The sequence below is a fragment of the Muntiacus reevesi genome, chromosome 2 (assembly GCF_963930625.1).
Source record: "Muntiacus reevesi chromosome 2, mMunRee1.1, whole genome shotgun sequence".
NCBI classification, from domain to species: Eukaryota; Metazoa; Chordata; class Mammalia; order Artiodactyla; family Cervidae; genus Muntiacus; species Muntiacus reevesi.
The window spans coordinates 27908077-27921217 of NC_089250.1; the positions used below are offsets into that span (position 1 = coordinate 27908077).

At 44.4% G+C, this 13141-nt stretch overlaps 1 protein-coding gene across 4 annotated transcripts in view; it reads right to left on the bottom strand.

The window, feature by feature from the left end:
* Positions 1-13141, bottom strand: part of FRMD4A (FERM domain containing 4A) — a 360038-nt gene that overhangs the window by 138989 nt on the left and 207908 nt on the right. For all 4 annotated transcript variants that reach the window (XM_065921130.1, XM_065921128.1, XM_065921131.1 and 1 more), the window contains exon 5: positions 7101-7185. In XM_065921130.1, coding sequence (XP_065777202.1) covers positions 7101-7185 — 85 coding nt within the window. The remainder of the gene's footprint in view (positions 1-7100; positions 7186-13141) is intronic.

Consider the following 13141-nt stretch of genomic DNA (forward strand, 5'->3'; position numbering starts at 1 on the left):
ACAGGGGCCCATCTCTACTTGGGTACTGGGAGCTTGTGAGGGTCTCACTCTTAGTCATGGATGGAACGCCCCCTACATAAAAGGCAGAGCGCATGCTCGCTCTGTCACTTTAGTCATGTCTGACTCTTTGCAATCTCATGGACTGTAGCCTGCCAGGCTCCTCTGTCCATGGGATTCTCCAGGCAAGAAAACTGGACTGGGTTGTCATGCGCTCCTCCAGGGGATTTTCCTGACCCAGGGATTGAACCGGTGTCTCTTATGTCTCCTGCATTGGCAGGCAGGTTCTTTACCACTAGCGCCTCTTGGGAAGTCCACATAAAAGACAGAGACCAAAATAAATCAACAGCAAACAAAAAGAACTGAAAAGAAACAGAATGTGCATGATAATTAATATTACTGGAGAGAGAAGGGGATATGTGGTTCAAAGACAATAACAGGATTATATGTATCTAAAGAAAAATCAGTTAATATGAAGGAAATCTGAGAAATTCAAAGCATGATAGCAAAGGTTAATAGAGGAGATTAAAGATAACATTGAGGAAAATCTTCTAGAAAGTAGAGCAAAATGACAAAGAAGGAAAATAGGAGAAACGAGATGTCAAAGCGGGAGGTCGGGCCCAGCCTCTGATTAATGGGGGCTCCAGAAGGAGGGCGGAGAGGAAACAGAGAGACACCATACAAGAAATAATATGAAAAACCTGCCAGAAATGAAGAGGAATGCGAATCTCCAGACCAAAAGTGTCCATCTACACAACACAGCGGGTTCACCAAGACCTACTTCAAGGCACACCATCCTGCAATTTCAGATAAAGGGGAATAGAAGGAAATCCTAACAGATCCCATGGAGGTCATGGTGGGGGCAGTCCACTTATAGTGTCCACTTACAGACACAGACTTCCCCAGAGCAACTCTTGAAGACTCTGAGGCAACACCTGTGATATACTGAAAGAGGTCATTCTGTATTTTCACATCCAGTCAAACTATGAAATCAGATGTGAAGGTAAAACAAAGACTTTTTCAGGTGTGCAAGGACCCGAACATTTTACTTCCCATATACGTTTTCCCTGGATCAGTGCAGGACGTTCTCCAGTGAAACGAAAGTGTAAAAACACAGGCAGACTTGGGACCCAGGAAGCAAAGTACCTACTCCAGAGTTGGGGTGAAGGAAAGATGGGACAGAAACGAGGAAATCCTGGGCTGAGGGCTGCAAATGAGGCTACATTCAGACAAGAGCAGAAGGACAGAGCACTCCAAAAGGGAGGTCCCAGGAAGAACAACAAAGGCAACAACAAAAAACCCAACCAAAGAGAGGAACAGATGAATTACCTGATGTATATGGAAATTAACGTCAGTAGACATTTGAAAATCTGTAGGAGCTTTTGGGGGAAAAAAGATGGATGTATAGAAACTAAAGCAAGTAATGGCAAAATGGCTATTACCTTTAGGTAAAATAACTGGTTGTCTATAAAGGAATCGAAACCCTAGGATGCTACTTGGGTTAGTCATAATAATGGTAATGCTGATGGGTACATCTTTTGCCTAGGATTGTGGTATCACCATACTGAGAGTTATGGGAAGGGGAAAGTGTGGGTGGGTGCATAGGAGACCCCAGTCCTCACCTATATAAAAAATGGATAAATCAAGGAATAAGACCCTGTCCCAATTATTTAGAAGCAGAGAGAGGCAAATACCAGAAGAAACAGTTAAAATTGTTGGAAGAGGTGGGGAGTGGGCTCTTTTTCATAAACAGCCTCTTGACTTTTAAACTATATCATATATTACTTAGATAAACATAAATGTTAATGTGTTAAAAGTGGATGAAGGACTTCCCTGATAGTCCAGTGGCTAAGAGTCTGTGCTCCCAATGCAGGAGGTCCTGGTTCAAGCCCTCACCAGGGAACTAGATCCCGCAAGCTGCAACTAAGATCTGGCCCAGCCAAACAAATAAATAAATATTAAAAAAAATAATAATATTTTTTTAAAGTGAATGAAATAAGTTGGAGGAAGCAGGAATGAACAGCTTATTGTATCTGAACAATGTAGATTTCAATTCTAGTACATTGTAGGGATTGCTTCCCAAGCCACAGGGAGGGCGCTGGGTCAGCCAGTATCAGCATCACTCACCAGTGATGTGTCTGACCCTGCTCTCGGGCTCCTCAAGTCACAAGAGGGCTGTGCGGGTGGGCACAGAAGACTGCAGCCAAGAGGAACCTGGATCTGATTCCAAGGGAGCAATTCTACCTCAATGGGAGCTAATAACGTGCCTGGTGGGGTGCTGGCCACATTCACGTCTATCTCGCTTAATCTTCCCAAGAAGCTGGTGGGTTTGGGTTTTTTAATACTGTTATTCAACTGAAGAGGAAAATGAAGCTCGGAGACATCACAGAAGGTGTCCACATTCATTGCAGTTGCTAAGACGCAGAGGTAGGAAGGAACCCAGGAATCCAAATCCCTAATCAGAATCACTCTGCTCCAGAGCCTCCTGCCATTTTTGCATATTTACAGTGGTGCCAAGCCTGTTCCACCACTTCAGGTTCCTTGTCTTTGACTAAGTTATTAACTCTCTCCAGCACCACTTTCCTCCCTCAGTAAATTCGATGATTCCATCTCATTTGTGAGTCTCACATAACGTAATGTATGTGAAAGAAATGTTTAAATGAAACAAATGAACTTATTTACAAAACAGAAAGGACTTAAAGATATAGAAAACCCACTTACGGTTACCAAAGAGGAAACGTGGTGGTGGAAGGATAAATCAGGAGCTTGGGATAAACACACACACACCGTTATGCACGGAGATAAAGCCTGAATATTCATTGGGAGGACTGATGCTGAAGCTCCAATACTTTGGCCACCTTATGTGAACAGCCAACTCATTGAAAAAGACCCTGATGCTGGGAAAGATTGAGGGCTGGAGAGGAAGGGGGCGACAGGATGAGATGGTTGGATGGCATCACCGACTCAACGGACATGAGTTTGAGCAAACTCTGGGAGACAGTGAAGGGGAGCCTGGTATGCTGCAGTCCCTGGGGTCACAAAGAATCTGACATAACTGAGCCACTGAACAACAACAATCACTACGATATATAAGACAGATGACCAACAAGGATCTACTGTATAGCACAGGAAACTCTACTCAATATTCTGGGATAACCTATACGAGAAAAGAACCTAAAAAAGAATGAAGATATATATAACTGAATCACTTTGCTGTATACTGAAAATAACACAGCATTGTAACTATACTCCAATAAAGTTAAAAGAAAAATTGTATATGCTGTCAATTATGCAAATAAAAGTATTTTTGATGATGAGAGACAGGTGGCCTTGTGACGTGATTCTGTCTCCTTTGTCACCATCAGAAAAGCCATCTCCGGCTCACTGGCAGGACTCACTATGCTCCAGGACAGATGCTGAGAAGAGAGAGCGGGGACTCTAGAAGGGCACTCAGGTCTGCAGGCAGGCTGATGCTATGGGCACCTGGACCCTATATGTAGCTTGTTCCTAATGTTTCACCTCCTCCACTTGGGGAACCTATAATATTTAGTTCTGGGAATTTCTTTTTATTTCCCATTAATCCCAGAAACCTCTGTGATCATGATTCAGAAACACCGAAGTCATCATCTTCAGCTCAGCATCTGTGACTAGACTGAACTGAACAACTCTGAGAGAAACCATGTTTGCTCCCTTAACCCAGGGGCCTGGATAAGCACAATCTGGGGGCAACTTTTCACTTGCCAGGGTTGATGGCAATCTCACATCAGCAGCAACTTTCTAAGCATCTACTGCCCAAGTCTGCCTCCTTGTGGACAAGTCCTCACTGTATTTCTTTCAAACTGTTTTCACATGGACTAAGCAAAGGCCATCAGACACTTGTTACCTATGAGATAAGTAAGGCTGGTATTATTTTCACTTTATAGTGAGAAAATGAGGTTTAGAGAGAGAAAGAAAACCACAAATCCCTAGAACGACATTTAGCATCTTTGTGCTGCCATTTAGTAAAATCCCCAAATACTCTACTCAGAGTACCCTGAGCTTGAGCTCAGGTTAAGTCCTGATTCAGCAGCTGTCAGCGAGTGAGGTTCTTTCACAGGTTGAATTTGATCACTACCACAGCCTCCAGGATTTTGAACACTTGCATTTGGTGGAACTATTTCATAAAGTGAGGTGCTGAAGTCATTCTAGAAGGAAAAGTGATGGCTGATAGACCATTTCAAGTCTCATGTGTGTGCTTCGACGTGTGGTGGGTTGCTGCAGTCCCTCAAAGCTGGGTTTAGTTAAGCAGGAAAAGTATAGGCAGCAGGACGGGAACTCTTTTGAACACAGCCATTGACCATGTCACAACAGGTGCACCTGGCTTTGACGTTCTCTGTGGAGGGTTTGACCACACAGGCACAGTGCAGCCCAAAGGCTGAGCTCTGTGATCCCGAGTCAGGCTGCCAGCGTCAGCCATTCAGTCGATATGCAACCCTGGTGAATCTCATAACCACCCTGTGTCTCAGCTGCCTCACAGAGAAAGCTAGGATAAAGAACAGTATTCACTTCAGAGATGGTGCAAAGTTTCAGCCATATAACTTACAGAGAGCACTCAGCGCCAAGCCCGCCATGGTGCCACGGGAGTAGGTATCAGAAAACCCTCTCCCTGGCTGTTAATGAGCTGGCCTAAGGCTGCACTCATGAGACAGAAGGAGGTTTGTCGGCGGGTGTAGAGTGGGTCTTTACTTTAAATACATTGTTCTAGTTACGGTCCCCAGGACGGAGTGTGTCCTCAAAATTTTGTGGGCATTTTGGGTTATCCAGTGAAAGGAAACACTACAAGAATATGGGGAATTGGATGCAAGAGACTGTCCCACTCAATTAAGAACTGTCCCATGAAGAGACGTGGCCCTAAAGAAGACGTACAAATGGCCAGGGGGCACACGAGATGATGCTCAACATTGCTAATCATCAGGGAAATGCAAATCAAAGCCACAAGCAGAGACCGCCTAACACCACTAGGATGGCTGTTGGTTTGTTTGTTTTGAAAACCCAGAAAATAGTAAGTGTTGGTGAGGACGTGCAAATTTGGAATCTTTATGTGCTGTTGGTGGGAATATAAAATGATGCAGTCTTTATGGAAAGCAGTAAGGCAGGTCCTAAAAAACTGAAAACCAGAATTACCACATGATTGAGCAATTCCACTTCTGGGTATTCACCCCAAACAACTGAAAGCAGGGATATGAGTAGAAACTTATAAACCTATGTTTTTCCAGTAGTCACATACGGATTGTGAGAGGTGAACCTTAAAGGAGGCTGAAGAATTGATGCTTTCGAATTGTGGTGTTGGAGAAGGCTCTTGAGAGTCCCTTGGACATCTAGGAGATCACACCAGCCAATCCTAAAGGGAATCAACCCTGAATATTCACTGGAAGGACTGCTGCTGAAGCTGAAGCTCCAATACTTTGGCCACCTGATATGAAGAGGTGAAAAAGACCCTGATGCTGGGAAAGATTGAGGGCAAGAGGAGAAGGGGGTGACAGAGGATAAGATGGTTGGATGGTATCATTGACTCAATAGATGTGAGTTTGGGCAAACTCCAGGAGATAGTGAAGGACAGGGAAGCCTGGCGTGCTGCAGTCTGTGGGGCTGCAGAGTCGGAGACGACTGAGTGACTGAACAACAATGTTCAGAGCCGCATTACTCCTAACAACCAAAAACTGAAAGCAATGCAAGTATCCACTGATGGATGGATGAATAAACAAAAGGTGGAAAATGCATACAATGGAATATTAGCTGTAAAAAGGAAGGAAATTCTGACACACGATACAATATGGATGAACCTTGAGGACATTATGCTAAGTGAAATAAACTCGACACAGAAGGTCAAATATTGCAGGAGTCCCCTTATGTGAGGGACCCGGAATAAGCAAATACAGAGAAACAGAAAGTAGGATGGAAGTTGCCAGAGAATAGGGAATTATTGTTTAAGGGATACAGAGTTTCAGTTTAGTAAGATGAGGAGTTCTGTGGATAGATGGTAAGAGTGGTTGCACAAGGTAAACATGTGATAACTGTTAGGTGTTAATATACACTTATCAGTGGTTACCATGGTAAATTGTATCACAGTTAAAAAAATGTCCCACTGCCATAGAGAACAGTGGTTGATAAGAGGGTTGGGGTGGGGAGGGATGGATTGGGAGCTTGGGATTAGCAGATGCAAACTACTACATATAGAATGGAAAAACAAGAGCCCTTACTGCACAGTGCAGGGAATGATATTCAATATTCCGGGATAAACCACAATGGGAAAGAATACAAAAATGAATGAATATCTGTATAAATGAATCACTCTGCTGTACAGCAAAGACATTGTAAATCAACTTCTTGTTCTTTTTCAGTCACTAAGTCGTGTCCGACTCTTTGCGACCCCACGAACTGCAGTATGCCAGGCTTCCCTGTCCTCCACTAAATCAGCTAGACTTCAATAAATAAATTTAAAAAGTTGTCCCACCCAAAGTACCAACAGCATCCTTTTGAGAGATACTTCCAGAATATCCAAAAATGATCAAATATACATGCATTTGGTTATTAGAGGCTCATTTATCCTTATGAGACCTAGTGCATTTGTCACACTAGTCTGGGTTTCCCTTTTTAGGTCACAGTTGCCAAGTTAAGGAGACTCCTAATCAAGTTAAGAAACACCTCCAAGGAGCCATAACATGGTTACAGGATTGGAAGGAGTCATGTTATAAACACTCGATAGCTTTAGCTCCTTGGAGTTCTCATTTATTTATAGCCATTAATTTAGAAATTACTTCTACTAATCAATAGAAGTAGTGGATGCAATGCAGGAGACCGGAGTTCAATCCCTGGGTCAGGAAGATCCCCTAGAGAAGGAAACGGCAGCCCACTCCAATATTCTCGCCTGGAGAATCCATTGGACAGAGGAGCCTGTGAGGGCTATAGTCCATGGGGTCGCAGAGTCGGACATGAATGAGTGACTAACACACTTTCTACTAATCAATAGCATCGCATTAAGGGCAGCAATCTGGGATTCCCAGCTACAAAGGAGACTTTCAGATTTCAATGGAAAACTTCAAACAGGAAGAAGTAGTTCTTACCTTGTAGATACAGGACTTGGCATTCAGGAAGAAAAGCTCGATGGTGGCATTGTCCTTCAGGTATGAGATGCTCTCAATATAGAACCTGCAAGAAAGAACAGCTGCCAATGAACCACAGACACACCGACCGACGAGGCAGAAAATCAGGTCTGAGTTACATGATCTGACTGGAGGATGGGGACTTCCAACCCAACAGGAACAAAAGAAAAAGTCATCAGTTCCTTAGTGCTTTTCAAGTTTATTTATAGTGGATTAGGACCATCAAGACTGACAGCCCTTTCCATAGCTAGGAGCCAGGTTTGCCGTCAGCCTCCAGGAGTAAACTTGAACTTGACCATTTACTTCTATTTTTCTTACCTGTTCCCAATTTTTTTTACAATGTCACTTGCTTCCATGACATTACTTTCTGTCATAATCACTGGTAAGTTGGAGTTTTAAAAGATAATTTCGTTTGCTTAGTCAAATAAAGGGCCTTAGTTTTCTTTGAAATGGTTATGACAGATCTGAAGACAGCAAGGTGGGGTTTGACATCTCCACATCCAGAAGGCTGGGGCCGGTGTTCTTAACACTGTGATATTCATGAACATGAAGCCAAATGAAAATTGGATTCTTATGCAGATGAAGCTTATGGGTTTTTTTTCAAGATGACACATGCTGAAATTATTTAAGTTTGCATTCAATAAGTCTTTACAAGTTGATTCTGGAGTTTATTCAATTCCCTAATTAGATAAGGCACTTGTACTTGTCTCAGGATCAACTGTACTGAGGGAGCCGGGATGACAGGGGAGAAGGAGATGATTGGCACGCAGAGCCTTGGAGGCGAGCAGGTTCTGAGTAAGGGGTGACAACTCCTGGTGGGGGGGCTTGTGGAAACTGAAATGAGAAAAAAACAAGTGCTGTGGTCTTTCAGAACAGTGTTAAGATGTGATGGAAGGAGTCATGAGGAGGAAGCCAAGAGCCCAGTAATCTGCACCCAGGGCTGTATGATTCAGGACAAGTAATGCTGGGCTTCTGCTTGCTAGACTATAAAAGATAGCAGGACACGGTCAGCAGTTCCCCACCTAAAATGTCTGCTGCTTTCAAGTACTGGAACCTAATTCAGATTAAAAGCTTCCTGGTGGCTCAGTGGTAAAGAATCTGCTTGCATGCAGATCCCTGGGTTGGGAAAATCTACTGGAGCAGGAAATGGCAACCCACTCCAGTATTCTTGCCTGGAGAATTCTATGGACAGAGGAGGTGATGGGCTACAGTCCATGGGGTTGCAAAAGAGTCAGACATGACTTCAAGACTAAACAACAAGAAAAACAGCAAAACCAATACACCAATATTGCATAAGGTGAACAACACGTTTGTGTAGGCTAGGGCAAGTCCACAGCATCCCACCTTGCAACCTCTGGTCTACAGTTAAGTAAACAACATCTTTGACCATTTCGCAGATATGCACAGAGGCTGTTGTGATGAATACGACACAGATTCAGTTAAATTTGTCAGTAACTCCAGAGTAACTTCAGATTTTAGTAGATATTTTCAATCCACAATATTAGTCCTACAATCACCGTCATGAAAGGTCTACAAAATTTTTGGAAATTACAATACTATCTTCATTTGTGCAAAGCCTGGGAATGAACAGGCTGGCTGATTACACCTTTCCCCTACTGAAAAAACAAAGCACTTGCCTCCTGCTTTTGGACCAAGCATTTTAGGTCATGAAGGTCTCCATAAAGGGTCTGTAGCAATCTCAGAGAAACTGGAAAGCTGTGCCCCTTTCACTCTCCTAATATCAAAGACTTAAAATGCGGTAGCAAATTCTACTTCTCAAAACAAAACACAATTGTCTCTCTGTATTGGTTCCAGGATCCCATCCCCAAGGATATCCCTTGGATGCTCAAGTCTCTGATATAAAATGGTGCAATACAGTCAGTACGTATCCCAGGGTTTTACATCTGATCCATGCATCTGGAGGGCTGACTGCAAGTTAAATGTGAGGTCATTTAAAACTCTCCATCCCTTGTAAAAGGTTCTTGGCGATGGGTAGTCAGAATAGCAAAATCAGAAGGAAAGAAGGCAGACAGATGGAAGGGAAGGGAAAGGAAGGCAGGTGGGGGAGGGGAGGGTGACAAAGGCTCAGGGCTCTGGGGCAGGGGGTTGGGGGAGAGCAAAGCCAGATCAGCTGCGAGACTTGATGTGCTGTGCTTAGTCGCTCAGTGGTTCTGACTCTTTGCGACCGACCACATGGACTGTAGCCCACCAGGCTCCTCTGTCCATGGATTCTCTAGGCAAGAACACTAGAGTGGGTTGCCATGTCCTCTTCCAGGGGATCTCCCCAACCCAGGAATCGAATTGGGGTCTCCTGCATTGCAGGTGGATTCTTTACCAGCTGAGCTCCCAGGGATGCCCAGAGACCTGCAAGCGTGGCCTATTACAAATCAATTCTGCCTCTGTACCTATGTCCAAGCTATTCCTCTCACCCCCAGAACAATCCTGCTGCAGATCCCAGCTCACTCCTGCTCCCTTCTGCCTTGCTCAGTCATGACATGTTTTCATTGACTTTGAGGACAGTCCCCATAGAGGATCTCCTCTCCTGGGCTCCAGTGACACCCTCTGCTTATTGTGGCCCCTGGTCCCATGATTCCCTGTTCCCTGAGAGGCCTTCTCACTAGGCTGCTCACTCCTTAAGGGCTGGGACCCAATCTCATTCATTTTTGCATTTCCAGCACTAATCCAGGACCTGGCACCAACATGTACAATTTTTTTAAAAATTTATTTCTTTATACATTCTTTTTAAAAAAAGCATTCTTTTCCATTATGGCTTATCACAGGGCATTGAATATAGTTCCCTGTGCTATATAGTAGGACCTTGCTGTTTATCCATTCTAAATGTAACAATTTGTATCTGGGGTTCCCTGGTAGCTCAGACGGTAAAGAATCTACCTATAATGCAGGAGATCCAGGTTTGATTCCTGGGTTGGGAAGATCCCCAGGAGAAGGGAATGGTTACCCACTCCAGCATTCCTTTTCTTATATATAATTTAAAAAACTTCTGGCTGTGCTGGGTCTTCGCTGCTGCATGAGCTTTACTCTAGTTGCAAGAGCAGGAGCAACTCTCACTAGAGCACGCAAGCTCCTCGTTGCACTGGCTTCTCTTGGTGTGGAGCAGGGGCTCTGGGGTGCGAGAGCTTCAGGAGTTGCTGCACCACATGGGCTCAGCAGGTGCAGCTCCTGCGCTCTGCACAGGCTCAGCAGTTCTGATACACTGGCTGAGTTACTCTGCAGCATGAGGGATCTTCCCAGACCAGGAATCGAACCTGTGCCTCCCACGCTGAGCCACCAGGGAAACCCTACTCCAGCATTCTTGCCTGGAGAATTCCACGGAGAGAGGAGTCTGGCGGGGTACCAAACCCCAAGTCCAGTCCATCCCTCTCCCTCCCTCCCTGCCCCTTGGCAAACACAAGTCTGCCCTCTGTATCATATGAGTCTGTTTCTGTTTCATAGATAAGCTCCTTTTGTGTCATAGCTTAGATTTCACATAAAAGTGGTATCATATGGGACTTGTCATCCTTTTTCTGAATTACTTCACATAGTATGATAATCTCTAGTTTCATCCATATTGCTGCAAACGGCATTATTTTGTTCTTCTTTTAGGGCTGAATAGTATTCCACTGCATATATAACATGTAAGTTTCTATGAGTGAAAAACTCTGATTTTCAACTGTTCTCCTCTCCATACGCCACTGTTGGGAGTTCTTACTGAACAGTGAAATGAGTGACAAATACATGTAGGAGGGAGAAAAAAAATAAATGATTTCCCAGACCATTTATAATGATTAGGGGTCCTTACAGTCCACACTCCACACCCAGCCCTGGCCCCTCTGCCCCTTCTCTCAGTGTGAACGTACAAAACTGTTCACAGAGATATGCTGATGACTTTGAATCCTAGAGCCAGGAGAATAGCAGAGGTTTCTGGAATTTGCCAGTGAGTGACCTTAGTTCTGTAATAATTATGAACCTAAAGATGCTGGATCTGAAATAACTTGATTTTCAAAACAATGCCTTATGTCTCGATCCCATTCATTTTAATGCTTGACAATTAAGGAGTGAAGACATTCTGTCCCACCCCCTCCCAATTTTTTCTTCAATAGCATATTAAGCAAAAACATTACAATTCCCTTTCCAGCTCTCTAACAATGGGGAACTGAAATTAGATAGCAAATTCTATGCCTTTTGAGGTAGTATTTGTTCTCTGGCTTCACAAGAGACAGGAAGGTGGAGGAAATAACTATATTCTGAGGTGGATGGGGGAAAAAAATCACTTCCTTTTGACAGAAACTGGAAAGCAGTTTCCTGTTAACCTTTATCACCAAGAAACAGCCTGGGAAACCCAGTGAGTTCCAGGGCTGTCATATTATTCTTCTGTAATCCTGGATATTTAATTCATCCTGAACTTTCCATCTGTGCTAGGGAGCTGGTGAGTCAAAAGTGCCCAGAGGAAAACAGATCTCAGACATCTCAATCCCATGCCCAGGCCCAGCACACACTTGGGGAGAAGAACTTCTAGGGAAATGGGAAAGGTTGACAGTGTCTGTTCAAAGTGGAGATCCCAGTTCTGTTCTTTTGGGCTTCCCTGTGACTCAGATGGTAAAGAATCTGCCTGCAATGCAGGAGACCTGGGTTTGATCCCTGGGTTGGGAAGATCCCTTGGAGAAGGGAATGGCTACCCATTCTAGTATTCTTGCCTGGAAAATCCCATGGACAGAGAAGCCTGGTGAGCTACAGTCCATGGGGTGGCAGAGAGTCAGGCATGGCTGAACGACTAACACTTATCTGCTCTTTTGGTTTTTCCTGAGAGCCTTGTCAAAGGTCCTCCTTTGAGGCACTAGATGGCGATATTGCATTTGCTTACCTACTAGTGAGGAAAGTCAGAGTGGGTTCACACAAAAAAATTCCAGCTCTCTGGGTAAACCTAAGGATACGGATGATGTCTCTCATATTCAGAGGGTCTGTGTGGATGATTTTAAGTCTGATTCTGTATTAACAGAGGGGTCTGGATGCTTTAACATCTGGGGTCTTGCTTACCCTGTGGGCAATCCAAAGCCTGCCACCTTCTTCGCCTGCCCCAGGGGAATTTCACACTCCAGGCTGCTATTCACCTCCCTTAATTATCTCAAAGCTAAGAACTGGTTAACTTGGGAGAGTCCACATACCCCCAGAGGCTGCTGAAGTTATTCAAACTAGCCTGTCCCAAACCTGCTTACCAAGCCTGATCGATTCCTGCAGAAACCACAGTAAAGGCTCTTGCCCACAGGTCCCTCACTCCCTCTGCTTCCTGGCTGAGCCTGGTGCTTCCCCATGCTCTTCACTCTGCTGGGAACCCTCTCCTCTTGGGAACCGACTAGCAATCTCTCTTTTCAATGTTAGTCACATCCTTATCTGTTGGTCCCAAGTTACCTGAATAATAATAAGGCCTACACTCTAAAACAGGTTTTTCATGGGAACTTCCCTGGTGGTTCCAATGCAGGGATGCAGGTTTGATCCCTGGTTGGAAACCTGAGATCCCACATGCTTTGGGGGCAACTAAGCCAGTGTACCACAACTAGAGAAACCCACATGCCATAACAAAGATCCCACATGCTGCAACTAAGACCCAATGCAGGCAAATAAATAAATATTAAAAAAAAAAAACCTAAGCTGATTCTTCAGCTCATTTAATAGGCCTGAATCTTTTTCCTCATTCTCCCATGCCGTGCAGCTTGTGGCATCTTAGTTCCCTGACCAGGGACTGAACCCAGGCCCCGGGCAGTGAAAGCGCCAAGTCCTAACCACTGGACTGCCAGGGAATTCCCAGTAGGACTGAATCACAGGGCTTCTTTTTGAGTCAAAGGAAACAGTGCTCTGGGCCAAGGGTAAACCTGGCTCAGTACTACAACTGATGCCACATGCAAACTGACCCAGATGATGCTAATCCGAGGATATTTTATCAGATGGTCTGAAGTGGGAATACATATGTGCTATGGTATTACATGTCTGAGCGTATTAAATACTCA